Genomic DNA, 14,271 nt, shown 5'->3' with positions numbered 1-14,271 from the left:
ATACAGCTAATAGAATAATATTCTGTGTTTCTTAAAGTAGTTTGACATTGCTTCCTACAGACATACTTTGGCATGGACGTTTCAGCAGTGGAAGACCCCGTTCAGCGACGAGCCCTTGAGACGATGATAAAGACGTACGGGCAGACGCCGCGGCAGCTCTTCAACACCTCCCACGTCAGCAAGGCGGGTCCCAAGCTCATGATGGAGGGGGAGCTACCGGCAGCCATGGGCCTCCTGGTGCAGCTAGCATTCAGAGAAAACAGAGAGCAGACCAAGGAAATCATCTGCCCGGTAATCTACTCTCCAGATCAGGGTTGGGGTCAATAATGATTGGAATTGGAAGAATCTGTTGCTGTTGAGTTCAGATCATTTATTTTTGTAATTCTCATAGAAATTCTATAATAACTGTAATTTACAATTAAATTAAACGTAAAACCTGGGGAACCATGTTACAGTTTTGTCTTACACATACGTAGTTCACAATTATTAAAACATGTTTCATATAAACTTTTCACACTACCCGTCAGTTCTCTTAAGCATCATTTTACCATTTAAAAAAAATTAATATCGAGGGCTATACTGAAAAAAAAAAGGCTCAGACGCCATAATCAAAAACTATTATTACCAATATTTTCACGGATAAGAATGTATAACAAGATAACCAAGAGATGAAAAACAAATTAGATAATATTTTACAGCTGACCTGTTATCATAAGAGATGCTAACACAAGAGGAAGGTTACGTTTTATGGGCTTTTTTATTTCAGGCTCAGAAATAATAATTGGTAAATTGACTTTCAAGGGAAAAATAACAATTTTAATTTTAATTGTAATTGGAAAGGATGCATGTCAGCGTAATCATAATTGTGTTGTAATTGAACATGGATAATTGAAGAAGTAATTGTAATTGAGAAATGTAATTAACCCTAACCCTGCTGGAGATTCCGCTGTCAGAACAGGAAACCATCTCCAATGAAATGATGGAATCTTCTTCTAGTAATGTCTCTTCCCCCTCCTGCAGAGCCCTCTGCCTTGGATTAAAGGTCTGAAGTGGGGAGAGTACGTGGGCTCACCCTCTGCTCCAGACCCCGTGGTGTGTTTCAGTCAACCACATGGGGAGAGGTTCGGATCCCTGCTGGCTCTGCCCACGCGAGCGATCTGCGGACTGTCGTGGAAGTTCTGCCTCATGATGATTTACAGCAAAGAGCAGGGTAGGAAACTCAGGATTTATCCACTTATCAGTGCACATCTGAACAGGGTTCTCACAGAACCTTAAAAAGTCTTAAAAGGCATTAAATTAGTGAATCTAAAAATAAGGCCATAATCATCATTGAAGTATGATTTTATGATTGTAATTAGTCTCACATTTCAAGTTAAATAGTAACATTTGTTTTTAAATGTATACGTTACCGTAGTCACAACAGTGGAACCAACTACAAAACAGTGATGTAGTTGCAGAGGGACTCTGTGCAAATGCTTGTGGCAACTTTCAACAACATGGGGAAATGTAAATTTAACAAAACATTTTTTAATGGATTTTTATTTTTTTGTATTTTTGTTGTTTTATAGATTTCTGGCTATTTTTGTAGTCATCTTGCGTGATTTTGATTATTTTAATCTGTTTTTACTGTCATTTTGTGTATTTTTGTGTGCTTTCTTTGGGGGCTGCCAGTTGCACTTCTGCACTAGTTTTACCCTAACCCTATGTAATTGATGTGGCATTTTTTCTTCCCCCAGTCGTGTTTACTGTGACGTTGGTCTTAAATTTTATTTGTAATGGCAATAAAAAGTATGTACGAAGGATGTATGAGTTAATATGATGTGTTGTGTAGGCGTGAGGAGCATGCACAGCACCGACATCCAGTGGTCGGCCATCTTGAGTTGGGGCTACGCCGACAACATTCTGAGGTTAAAGAGCCAGCAAAGTGAACCACCCATAAACTTCATTCAGTGTTCACAACTTCACCAGGTAAAACAGACCCTTATCAGCAGCCAATCCCTGCCGTTGGAATCAGCCAATCAGCTTTCTCCGTCCTGCAGGTGACCAGCTGTGCCTGGGTGCCTGATGGCTGCCAGCTATTTACGGGCAGCAAGTGTGGAGTCATCACCGCCTACAGCAACCGCTTCACCAGCACCACGGTGGGTTTCCATGGTGACATCCCATTCTAACCTCCCGCCTCCACACGAGCACCCAATTCGCCCACCCGTCATCCATTACCCCAATCCTCCTCCTCCTCCTCCTCCTCACTGTGCACAAGCGCTCGGCTTCATTAGTCACATCACAGTCGCCCTTGAAACACATTTCCAGCGAGTCTATAAGTGGGATTAAGGGTCTGGGAGTTCAGTCATCAGAGAGGCTTTCAGACTTTCATTAGTCCCCAACACCTCAGGCAGACGTTTCCTGTTCCTCTGTCTGCATAGCAACTCATTTACACTCATTTAAAAGTCTGTTCAGACAGTGATCAAGGACACTTTTACATCTACTTTTAGACTTAGGACACCAGACCCATATTAATATAGTCACAAATACTGAGGTGACATATGGGCACGTTTGGGTGAGTCCGCCCTCTGTGGGTGTGATGCGATGCGTTTGATAAAAATGTGTTTCCACAGCCGTCAGAGATGGAGGTGGAGGCTCAGGTCCACCTTTACGGACACACAGGAGAGGTCACCAGCCTGTTTGTGTGCAAACCCTACAGCATCCTCATCAGCGTCAGCAACGATGGCACCTGTATCCTGTGGGACCTCAACAGGTCAGTGCCTCAGTGTGACTGTGACATACACTATGTAGATACTGTGTTTACTGAAAATGTAAAGCAGAATGTGGCTCAGATCTTTCTGTTTAGGTTAGTGGTTCCAAACCTTTTTGGATCGTGACCCCATTTTGATATCAGGAATTTCTGGCAATCCCAAGATTTTTTTTTTCTAGAATTAGTTTATGATCAGGTTTGTCAATATAGAGTACCCTGGATTAACATGCAAAGTGATGAGATACACTGGCTCAGATATTTTTATACTGTTTTATTTATTTATTGTTATATTTCTTCTTTTTTTTCCTTTTTCTCTTTCTTCTTTTCTTTATAATGTGTTTTATTTGAACTAGAATTATATTTGATAATGTGAAAATATAGAATACATTTGTTTAAATATTTGTGTTGTATGTTTATTTTTTATATATGTATAATATTTTGAAATTAATCTTTAATATTTATTTTATTTTTTTCAATTACTAGACATTCCATGCGATCCCATTTAAATTCCTGGTGACCCCACACATTTCAGTGGGTACATGGAAACGTTTGTCAATTTAATTCCTAACTTTATATAGTTTTGACATGCACACAGACTTTTTAGTCATCCACCAATAATAAATTGTGGTTCAAAATTTCAAAACTTCAGAAATGGATGGAGAATAAAATACTTAAATCCAAGATTAATGTTGGACCACCAGACACAGGAAAGGGTTCAGTTGAACCTGGCAACACAAATAAACGATGCATAACATACACTCAGGGCTACTCACGTCCTCTTTTTTTATTTATTTTTTTATTTGGCACAGTTTGAAATACAGCGTAACATAACAATAACAACAACGGACTGACATTAACAGAAAGCAATACACTTACAGGCATGTCAGGGAAAACCCCCAAAAACCTTGAAGAAGAGGGCTCCCAATATTACAATTAAACGTAAACTGAACTGAAGAACAAGCAAACAAAAAAAAAACAATCAAGACAAAGTAATGAACGTCAAGAGCAAAAATTCAGAAGAAAACAGCAGAATCTGACAAAAAAATAAGGATTACATGGGACACAAAAGGTTGAATACACTGATTAAGATTTCCTCTCACTGGGATTGGTCATCATAATTACCAATTACCTCAGTTGACATCAGCATATTTCTATGCCAGGCTTTCATAATGATGGATGAATTAATTAAAAAGATCTGAATATTAATGCAGAAGTAATCATTTGAAATTAATAATTATTTGACCAACAATATGATGAGGTTTATGATTGAAAACCAAGTATAAACTCTGAAGTGTGAATTTGCTGTGTGTTAATCTTACCCCTGCTGCCATCATAACACAGTCATATATTTCAGTTTGGATCTCATAAAATTGACTTATGGTTTTGTGCCTGAGTGAAACTTGTATAGTGCTGACTCAGCAGTATCTGTCCTCTGAGCCGCAGCCTTTTCTCCTCCTCAGACTCTGTTACGTTCAAAGCCTCACAGGCCACAAAAGCCCAGTGACCGCCGTGTCTGCCAGCGAAACCACTGGCGACATCGCTACAGTTTGTGACTCAGGTGAAGCTCTGCCTCCATTTATAATTCCACCCAGTCTCCTTGCTTTAGTGAGGTGAGTTTGGTGACGGTTGGTTTGTGTGTGTTGTTGTGTGCAGAGGGTGGAGGCAGCGACCTTCGCCTGTGGACGGTGAACGGCGACCTGGTTGGTCACGTCCATTGCAGGGAGATTATCTGCTCTGTGGCGTTCTCCAATCAACCAGAGGGCGTGTCCGTCAACGTGATCGCCGGCGGTCTGGAGAACGGGGTCGTGAGGTGAACAGGAGTTTTCACAAAGTGTAGTTCCTTTTAAACACTGAAAGGCCCTAATTTATCAACCTTCCGTGGAAATTGGTGCAAATCTGAATGCACATTTGGTCGTATGAAAAGACCAACGTGTGATTCATGAAACATTCGTATCTGACCAATCCCAGCATACAAATGATTGGGTGTTGATAAGTATGGGGGCTAAATTTGATCGTCAGTAACTTGTTACGCCCTACTGTTTCGGAGGCCCCGCCCACTGAGGTCAAACAACAGAAGAAGCTTCCCCAGATTGAAAATCGGCATCCTCACATGTGAGGTGGAGCAAAATTAACGTGTTAAAACTGGAATTAAAGAAGTGCATTTGAACACTCTGTGGAAGAGGATCAGCTACTAAGCAGGTGACGTCTGCCCCCCTGTGTGCACTCTGAAAAACTTTAAAACCGAGATCCACGTGGATATGAAGTTTATATCAGCCTCAATATTATGCTTAAATAACAGCTGAGGCTTGTTATTTTATTTTCAGTCTCAGTCAGATGTTTCTGTTCTGCACCACAAATCCACACTCCCAGATTTGTGTGAGATCAGATCGTAGCATACGCTCTCATCAGAATTGATAAATAACGGAGCTTGCGTGAATTTGGTTGAACGCACGTCGTACGCTCAGATCTGAACGATAAATGAGGGCCAATGAGTATCTGACACTGATGTATTTGGGAATGTTTTCAGGCTGTGGAGCACCTGGGATTTAAAGCCTGTGAGAGAGATCACTTTTCCAAAGTCCAATAAACCCATCATCAGGTATTTCCATTTCCATGACTTCACAGCTGTCAGTGTGATGGTGCATCTCTGACTGTGGTTGGGTTCTGCTGTTGTTTCCAGCCTGACATACTCGTGTGACGGTCACCACCTGTACACAGCCAACAGCGAGGGCACGGTGATGGCCTGGTGTCGACGGGACCAGCAACGCATGAAGCTACCCATGTTCTACTCATTTCTGAGCAGCTACGCAGCAGGCTAATGGACACCCCCCTGTTCTCGTCTGCACTAACGGGGAGAAACAAATCTCTGCATGCCCCTCCCTGACTCTTAAATCAAAGCATCCCAGCTAGTAAACTCCATGAAACAATTCTGAACATAGTATTATATGTATATCAATATATATTTATTAAAGAAATTGCAATGAGAAATGTTGAAGGAACAGGTCAACGTTTGACCCAAAGCTGCAACAGACACTTTATAGAAAATGTATTTTTCAGACTGTTTCCATTTCTTTAAGTTCTTTGGCGATCTTCGTTCTGTTTTTGTTGTTTTTCCCATTTATTTAAACAATTTCAGGAAAAGCTGCTATGATCTGGCCAAAAACCAGAATAAACATGTTTAAATGCCTCCCCACCACCCCCACCACGCCCAGAGTGTGTGCTGCGGGAGGGTGAGGGAGGGCAGCAGGGAGATGATTGGCTCCGGTGGTCCTTAGGTTGCTTGTTATTCTCCTCTACTATATTCATGCTAGAATGAGGCTGACCTTGACTGTGTGAATGTGGACGCGTCATTGGACGCCTTCTTTTTAAGCTCCCCCTTGAAGGATGTAAATGTCTGCAATGCTCATATTTATTGATCTGTTTATCTTTTTTGTTTCATGTTGTTTGCTTATTAACCTTTATGCCTCCTAACTTTACTACCATGACTTTCATGACTTCAGAGATGATTGTGAACAAACAGCATTGTGTGCCTGCAGGTGGATCCTCCTCACTGATGTTCTGCACGTGCTCAGTAGTAGGTGTTTCTTTGGGGATTAGATGATACGAGAGGTTGCTTTTTTTTAATTTATTTTTTTCATCACTGATTAGGTTTAAAGCTGATTCCAGTCTTAACACACTACACGCGTCAGTCAACCTGCCTAAGAATCCACTTCCTGCCTTGGTCATCAATGAGTTGTAGTTTTATTCAAATGTAGACCAAACTGAGCTTTCATTTAACCCTTAAAGCAATATCAGACAGGCATAAACTGTAGGGATGGAAGTAGATGTCTTTGAAGGTGGTTTGCAGTGCATTTTCTATGAGGAACTGTGATGTCTTACAGTGTTTGATATGTAAAGGAGAAAGGGAATATTCCTGTTTTTAAAACCATTCCCTATTGTATCGTTTGCTATGTTTGTGTTTTCCACCTGAAACCATCAGTACACCACATGTTACTCTTTACTGTGTGCCACCATTACTTATTAAGTTATGTACATACATTTCCTCCTCGATAAACCACAACCTTTTTCTGTTCTTAAACATCCAAATGTGAGTTTGTGTGTAGTGTTTTTAATTAGAGATAATTATCAGAGAGAAAGATGGGGTAGAAAGACTGAGTGAGAGTATTTTTCTTTTTTTTTTTGGTTGGTCAATACCTTGAGCTATGCATCATTTAAGATCACTGACCTATTTTTTTTTTTTTTTTTTGCCTGATTTGGTATCATAGGTTAAGTTTTGAATGTATATATGTGCATTTGTGTATGTATGGACAAACTATGTTATAGGTATAATATAAATATTTCAAGAATTACCTTTCCTTTGTGTGCTGTGAGTTTATTACTTTGTGTGGGAAAATGTATAAAGATTTAGTAACAGTGGATGACAATAGGTTCGTTTGAATGCTTTCATATGAATTTGCATCAAATCCCCTGCTAGCCAGACAGCTATAGCTACACATGTAGCTTACCTCCACTTGTATAGAAATAGTTTCAAGCTTGTTAGGTCTTAAACAAGAGGCTTTATTAGTTCGAGCCTACTTTATGTACCTTTTTATAATCATTGGTGGAGGAAGATCATTGGAAATGGATAACATTGTTTGAGAAGGCATCTTTCTCTACAATCCATATTCTTATTGATTCACAGTTTTAAGTTTCAGGTTTCCCGTGATTTAGGTTATCAATGTAATTTGGTTTGTGAAATTGATGAATCATGATTTTTAATAAGAAATATGCATTTTATCTGTGATTGAAAAATATTCCCCTGAGTTTTATGTATGGAGATGGAAATTCAAACTTTGAGTTCAGGACTAACTTACAAACAAACTTATTACAGGTCTCTGCACAATTGTTTTGTTGAGTTTTTCGGAAGATCAACAAAGATAATTTCAGGAGTTTGATCATTACAGTTTTCTTTGGGTTGAATGAATGTATTGTGTTTTAGTTTTTTCATTTTAATAGACTTAGATGAAGTTGCCTAATTGGAACATTTCTAAAGAAACCAAGATGGTCCAAGAACTAAGCCCTGAGGAACCCCTGTAACATTAAAGCATCATGACCAACCAACATGAGGAAAATGGAAACTCATTTTTGTCCAGGAGCCACATATACGTCTTGATGTATTCTCAGACGTATGAAAAAGATCCTGTGTTTAAGTTTAAAATGAAATATTGTTTACAATCAACGAATGTGCAAAGAATCCGGTCACAAATCTCTTGCGTTTTTTCTGTTACGTTTACTTGAAGAAAAATAATGTGGGCTGGATTGTACTTTCTGGTGAACCAGATTTGGCAGTTAGGTTTGATACAGTGCATCCAGAAAGTATTCACAGCGCTTCACTTTGTATTTTTTGTAAAATGAAAAACTAAGAAATCATATTTACTTGTTCACAGCCTTTGACTAATACTTTGTTGATCCACCTTTGGCAGCTATAACAGTATTAAGTCTTTTTAAATATGATCCCACAACAAGCTAAGCACCAATCTTTAGGCAGTTCTGCCCATTCTTCTTTGCAGTAGTACTCAAGCTCCATCAGGTTGGATGGGAGATGTCTGTGCACAGCCATTTTCAGATCTCTCAAGAGATGTTCAATGGGATTCAAGTCTGGACTCTGACTCGGCCACTGTAAGACATTCACAGAGTGGTCCTGAAGCTCTTTGTGATCTTGGCTGTGTGCCTTGGGTCATTGTCGTGCTGAAAAATGAACCATCACCCCAGTCTGAGGTTAACAGTGCTCTGGAGCAGGTTTATATCCAGGATGTCTGTACTTTGGTGCATTCATCTTCCCCTCTATCTTAATCAGACTGCCAGTTCCTGCTGCTGAAAAACATCCCCATAACATTATGCTGCCACCACCATGCTTCACTGTAGGGATGGTATTGGCCTGGTGATGAGTGGTGTCTGGTTTCCTCCAAACATAATGTCTGACATTCACACCAAAGAGTTTAATCTTAGTCTCATCAGACCAGAGCATTTTGTTTTTCATGGTCTGAGAGTCCTATAGATGCCATTTGGAAAACTACAGATGGGCTGGCATGTGCCTTTTATGAAGGAGGGACTTATTTTTCATTCTTCATCCTGCCCTCATCCTACAGACCCCCTACCGACGACCTGCAGGCCCCTGTGCTGACACTCCCGTCATCCTCCCCAAAGAACAAACATTCCACAGAGATAACAGGGATGTAACCTGACACCCTACATCAGCGACATCTTTTTCAGCATGAAGATTGAAATGGAAGAAATAAAAATAAACAATACAACTTAAAACACCGTCCAACATGAATTCCAGACATAGGACCCTGATTTTAACCATTTTTCTGTACAGGAAAGAGACTCATTGTGTACCTCCATCTGACATGTTTAATCACTAATGCAATCATCTTCCAAGGGAAATGTTTATAATTCTTCATATTCCATGATCATTGATCAAAGTGCTTTTGTCCTCTTTTATTATTAAAGCTAGAAATAATTCAAATCAGTCATTTAAGGGATAATCAATTGAAAGTCATTTTTCAAGGGTTCATACAATCTGCACACACCCATCCTCCATTTTAGACTGAACATGGTAACACCCTATCTAGTTTTATGACTCTTTGTTTAAAACCACATGTGGGAATAGCCTCACCATTTTGTCTTCTTTACAGGAAAGTTAAGACTCCCGCTTCTTTCTGCCAACCAGTCAGGTCTCACTAACTCCTGCACTGCAGATGTGTTTTACCCAATCAGATAACCTCTTCACATGTGTATAAAAGGCCTCGCTCCCTCTTATCACGCTCTCAGTTCCAATACTACCCAACTCTTACTCAAGCTCTTCAGTTCTCTTACGCTCTGGCCCTCAGAGCTCTGTCTAGTCCAGTCCTCTTTTTTTGCCTCTGACTTAAACAGTCAGAAGTTTTTCAGTTTAGTGATGCAGAATTTATGAGAAATTGATTGAACTTCTCCACCATGACCAACTTTAAGTTTTATCTCCATTTTTGAAATTAGCCAAGCAGCTTTTTCCCATTTTGGAGCCAGTCAATTTTTATAGCTTCCCATGAGTAACCGTTAAACGAACTCAAGCATCTTTGATTTGAGAACTTGTTGGTTAAACTACTACTATCGACGTCCAGGACTGGTGCCGTGTGAGAAGGAGAACCAGAACTCATCCAGGCCGACAGTATCCCCACGGCCCGTATGCCTATTCGAAGGAGGGTAAACGGCACGCACACACAATTCTGGCAGAAAGGTGGTTTATAACTTAACAAATTATCTCAATCAAAAATTCTAGATTCATAGTCCATAATTTTAATTTTGGTAAGTTTTATTAATTGAATTACTTTCTCCTTCTTCCTCCTTCTCCTCAGAGCGTTAGAAAAACCCTATTCATCCCAAATTCACACAAACATCTAAAACACTCAGAATGTGTATATGCCATACATCCCTGTTTAAAATGTACATTTTGTGTGATACCAATGAGTCAAAATAACTGTGAATAATGCCTAATTTATCATCATGTTAATAAGCCTCTAAAATAAACATGCACATATTGTAAACGCTGTTTTTATTGACTTTTAAACTTTTATCAAACCTCTATTCTGACTTCAAGAACCCACTACAAAAACAGAGAACTGTAACAATTAATTCAAATAAAGTGATCTAGGACACTTAAAAACGCAATTCTTGACGGCACCTCTAGAAACGAACATATTAAAAGTAATAATTAATATTTTTTAATATTAATTACCCTTTGTTCCCCTACAGCGGCCATCTTGGAAAGGTGCTACCTGCTCTTACAGTGCAGTACATCTATAGAGGAATGATGTGCTTACACACTTAAAGTTGTCATAAATCGCTCAATTCTCAAGCAATTTTCCATTTGTAGCAAACGTCAGACATGTTAGATAGACAGATAGATGGATAGATAGACATAAATAGAACAAAAAGAACCCAGAAAACATTCAGATGTGCTCAGCTTTTTATTGACAACATTGCTTAAGGCTATGCAGTGCGTTTGACAATTATTATTATTGTATATTTTTACTACTACTGTATTATTGTTATTGCTTTTCTTATCATTATATTCTCATATTGTTGTATTATAATTTTATTAGGCAAGGCAAATTTATTTGTATAGCGCATTTCATACACAAGGCAACTCAATGTGCTTTACATAATAAAACATTCAATTGTTTAAAATCAATAAGAACATTTAAAATCATCAGTAAAATCAATTCAAATCATCAACAAACGAATTACATCAACAACATGAAATCTCTCTCTCAATCATATGCAGTAGAGAAAAAAAGTGCTTTAACTTTGATTTTAAAATGTTCACATTAGATGCTGACTTCAGCTCTGCTGGCAGTTTGTTCCACTTCTTTGCAGCATAACAACTAAAAGCAGCATCACCATGTTTACTGTGAGCTCTGGTCTCCAATATCTGACCTGTGTCCATAGATCTGAGAGACCTGCTGGGTTCATACCTGACTAACATGTCACTGATGTATTCTGGACCAAACCCATTCACAGATTTATACACCAGCAGCAGAACTTTAAAGTCTATTCTGAGGCTGACTGGGAGCCAGTGTAAAGACTTTAAAACTGGACTAATGTGCTCTGACCTCTTTGTTCTGGTTCAGACCCGAGCTGCAGCGTTCTGAACCAGCTGTAGCTGTTTGATGCTCTTTTGGGGGATTCCTGTCAGAAGACCATTACAATAGTCCAGTCTGCTGGAGATAAAAGCATGGACCAGTTTCTCCTGATTTTTCTGAGCCATTAAACCTTTCACTCTGGAGATGTTCTTTAGGTGGTAGAAGCTGTTTTTGTGATAGATTTGATCTGATGCTGAATGTAAGATCTGAGTCAATCAGAACACCAAGGTTTTTGACTTGGTCTTTAGCTTTTAAAGATCGAGAATCAAGATAATTGCTGACAGCAGTCCTCTTTTCCTTGTTACCAAAGACAATCACCTCCATCTTGTCATGGTTTAGTTGAAGGAAGTTTTCACTCATCCAGCAGTTTACTTTTTCTAAACAGTCACACAACACCTCAATGGGACCATAGTCATCTGGGTTCAGTGATAGATATAGTTGTGTCATCTGTGTAGCTCTGATAATCAACCTTACAGTTCTGTCAAATGTGTCCTAAAGGAAGCATATAAAGGCTAAACAGAAGAGGTCCAAGAACAGAGCCCTGAGGAACCCCACAGGACATTGGTAATCTGTCAGATTCAAAGTTTCCAATGCTTACAAAATAAATTCGCTTCTCCAAGTATGACTTAAACCATTGCATTACTTTTCCATTTAGTCCAACCCATATTTGCAATCTGTGCAACAAAATTGTATGATCTACAGTGTCAAATGCAGCACTGAGATCCAATAGAATGAGAACAGATACTTTTCCGGATTCAGTGTTCAACCTTATGTCATTGATAGAAACAAAACATTTTAAACTAAGAGGAACAGCATTTCCAGAAGAAAATGCAGGTGAGACATTCCTTGGATGTACGTTTCCCCTCACGGGGGACGGTATAACACCTCAGAGTCAGTATAATTCCCCGGAGTCAGTATAATCCCTCGGAGTACTGTAAACTGTATTGATAATGACTAATCGTGGGGGGAAAAAAATCGATTTAATTTTGCCAATTAATCAATAACCATTATACTTTCTAAGACGCCAGATGATATCAGGAGTGTCGTCATTATTCTGTAGGCTGGACCTGGATGGTGAAATCGGACTAAATTTTAGGGACGAGTTATCCGACAAATATCTATTCAATAATAATATTAATAATAAAGTAAACAGGAAAGAATAGTAAGGGTGTTTTACGTCCTGAACAATTAGCGTGTCAGAGGTCCTGTGGTTAAAAGGCTTAGGTAGGGGAAGACACAGGAAAATTAAACCTTCGGCTGTGGCTTGGACACATGATCCAATCAGATGTTTGCATGTAGGGCTGCACAAAATATCCAGATTCAAGATATATCGAGTTTTCTATTTTGGCGATATACAAAATTACATATATATTGATATATTTTTTATTTTATAGTTTATTTTGTATTAAAATTAGGAGTTGCTGCTTTTGCTTTAACTGTGAAAAGCACAGTTAAATGGATTACTGAATGCGTCCTACTGACCCAGACCTTCCCCTACACATGCCACACTACAGAACTCACTCACACGTGCTGTCCCTTAGACAGAAGAAAAAGATAAAAGTGGTGCTTAATGTGCAGCTGTTTACAGGAATGGACTGGGACAAAAATTCCACCCTGGCATTTTCTGTCTAGACCAGCCCACTACTATATCAGCGACACCATGGAGACGCTGTTATTAAGTCAGTGTTGCTCAACATGTGGGTCAATGTGTCTTAATTTCAATTATAATTCCCCCAGAAAACCCTAAAAGGGGTTAACTTTTTAACCCCTTTTTTACTTATTTCCTTTAGCCAGTTTTTGTACCTTTTCCAAAAGTTCTGAGACTTTTTTTTAGGTTTTTGCTACCTTTTGCAAATAAAAATCCCCTTTCCCATGTTTTGCAAGTTCTTTTTGATACTTTTATCAAATTGTTTGGCCATTTTTCATTCAAATAAGTGAACTTTTTCCAAATAAATACCACTTGTTTCATTTCATTTTACATTTTGCCTCTTTTTGTTCCACATTTGGCCCTTTTTCACAATTTTTTGCCACATTTTTCCCTTTTTCACTAATGTTTGTCACATTTTACTCATTTAAAGCTGATATCCGGAGTTTCTGAGAAATCTATGTGATTCTTTTAAATTGCGAAAAAAATACCTAACTAGTCTTTTACTATGGTCTACTGCCGGTGGCCATTCATATACATTTATGTATATAAGTCCCGCCTTCATCCTATAGACCCCTATATAAATGGAAATGATCGCTGAGTGCACACAGCCAATAGGCTTCAACTTCCTGTTTTGAGTCTGTCAATCAAAGTGAATGCGGAACTGTGCACGGAAACAAGGCCGTGCGTCACAACAGCAAACAGGTAAATATGATTTTGGCTCTTACCTGACCCATAGACCTATATCAATGCGACCCGATACGACCTTGTTATGTTCGCGATACGCGTGCAGAAAAGTAGAGGCGTGGCTTCAGGTAGATTGGTAGAGGAAGTGGATCTGTTTAGGGCGGGACATCGAGATGTATCTCAGAAACTCCGCACATCAGCTTTAAAGTATCCTTTGCCATTACGTACCACCTGGTTTTATTTATTTGCCCTTCTTTTTTTTGGTCACTCTTAACAGCTTTTGGCCCATTTTAGTCACTTTTTCTTGCCATGTTTTTGCCACTTTTGGACCATTTGTGGCCACCTGTTAACATGTCTGCCTCCACTCGCTCCTCAAAAAGCCAAAAAGTAGACCGACCCACCGAGACAATGACCAGTATGCCAGATGGCCAGTCCACCCCTGGCTGTTTGTTAACAAATGTGCCTGTGTGGCATTTTGCATCAGCAAATTTAACACAAAATAGTTTATTTGAAGTCAAAATTATTGA

The 14,271-nt window shown here is 39.1% G+C and overlaps 1 protein-coding gene across 1 annotated transcript in view; it reads left to right on the top strand.

Annotated features, from left to right (window-relative positions):
- lyst (lysosomal trafficking regulator) overlaps positions 1-5,568 on the top strand; it is a 64,820-nt gene extending 59,252 nt beyond the window's left edge. The window contains exons 46-54 of the mRNA XM_028468100.1: positions 61-291; positions 1,021-1,210; positions 1,832-1,968; positions 2,040-2,138; positions 2,613-2,752; positions 4,210-4,307; positions 4,403-4,559; positions 5,277-5,348; positions 5,430-5,568. Of these exons, the coding sequence (XP_028323901.1) occupies positions 61-291; positions 1,021-1,210; positions 1,832-1,968; positions 2,040-2,138; positions 2,613-2,752; positions 4,210-4,307; positions 4,403-4,559; positions 5,277-5,348; positions 5,430-5,568 (1,263 nt within the window). The remainder of the gene's footprint in view (positions 1-60; positions 292-1,020; positions 1,211-1,831; positions 1,969-2,039; positions 2,139-2,612; positions 2,753-4,209; positions 4,308-4,402; positions 4,560-5,276; positions 5,349-5,429) is intronic.
- The last annotated feature ends 8,703 nt before the right edge of the window (positions 5,569-14,271 follow it).

Source organism: Gouania willdenowi, chromosome 15 (genome assembly GCF_900634775.1).
Source record: "Gouania willdenowi chromosome 15, fGouWil2.1, whole genome shotgun sequence".
NCBI classification, from domain to species: Eukaryota; Metazoa; Chordata; class Actinopteri; order Blenniiformes; family Gobiesocidae; genus Gouania; species Gouania willdenowi.
This window is presented reverse-complemented; position numbering and strand designations above follow the sequence as displayed.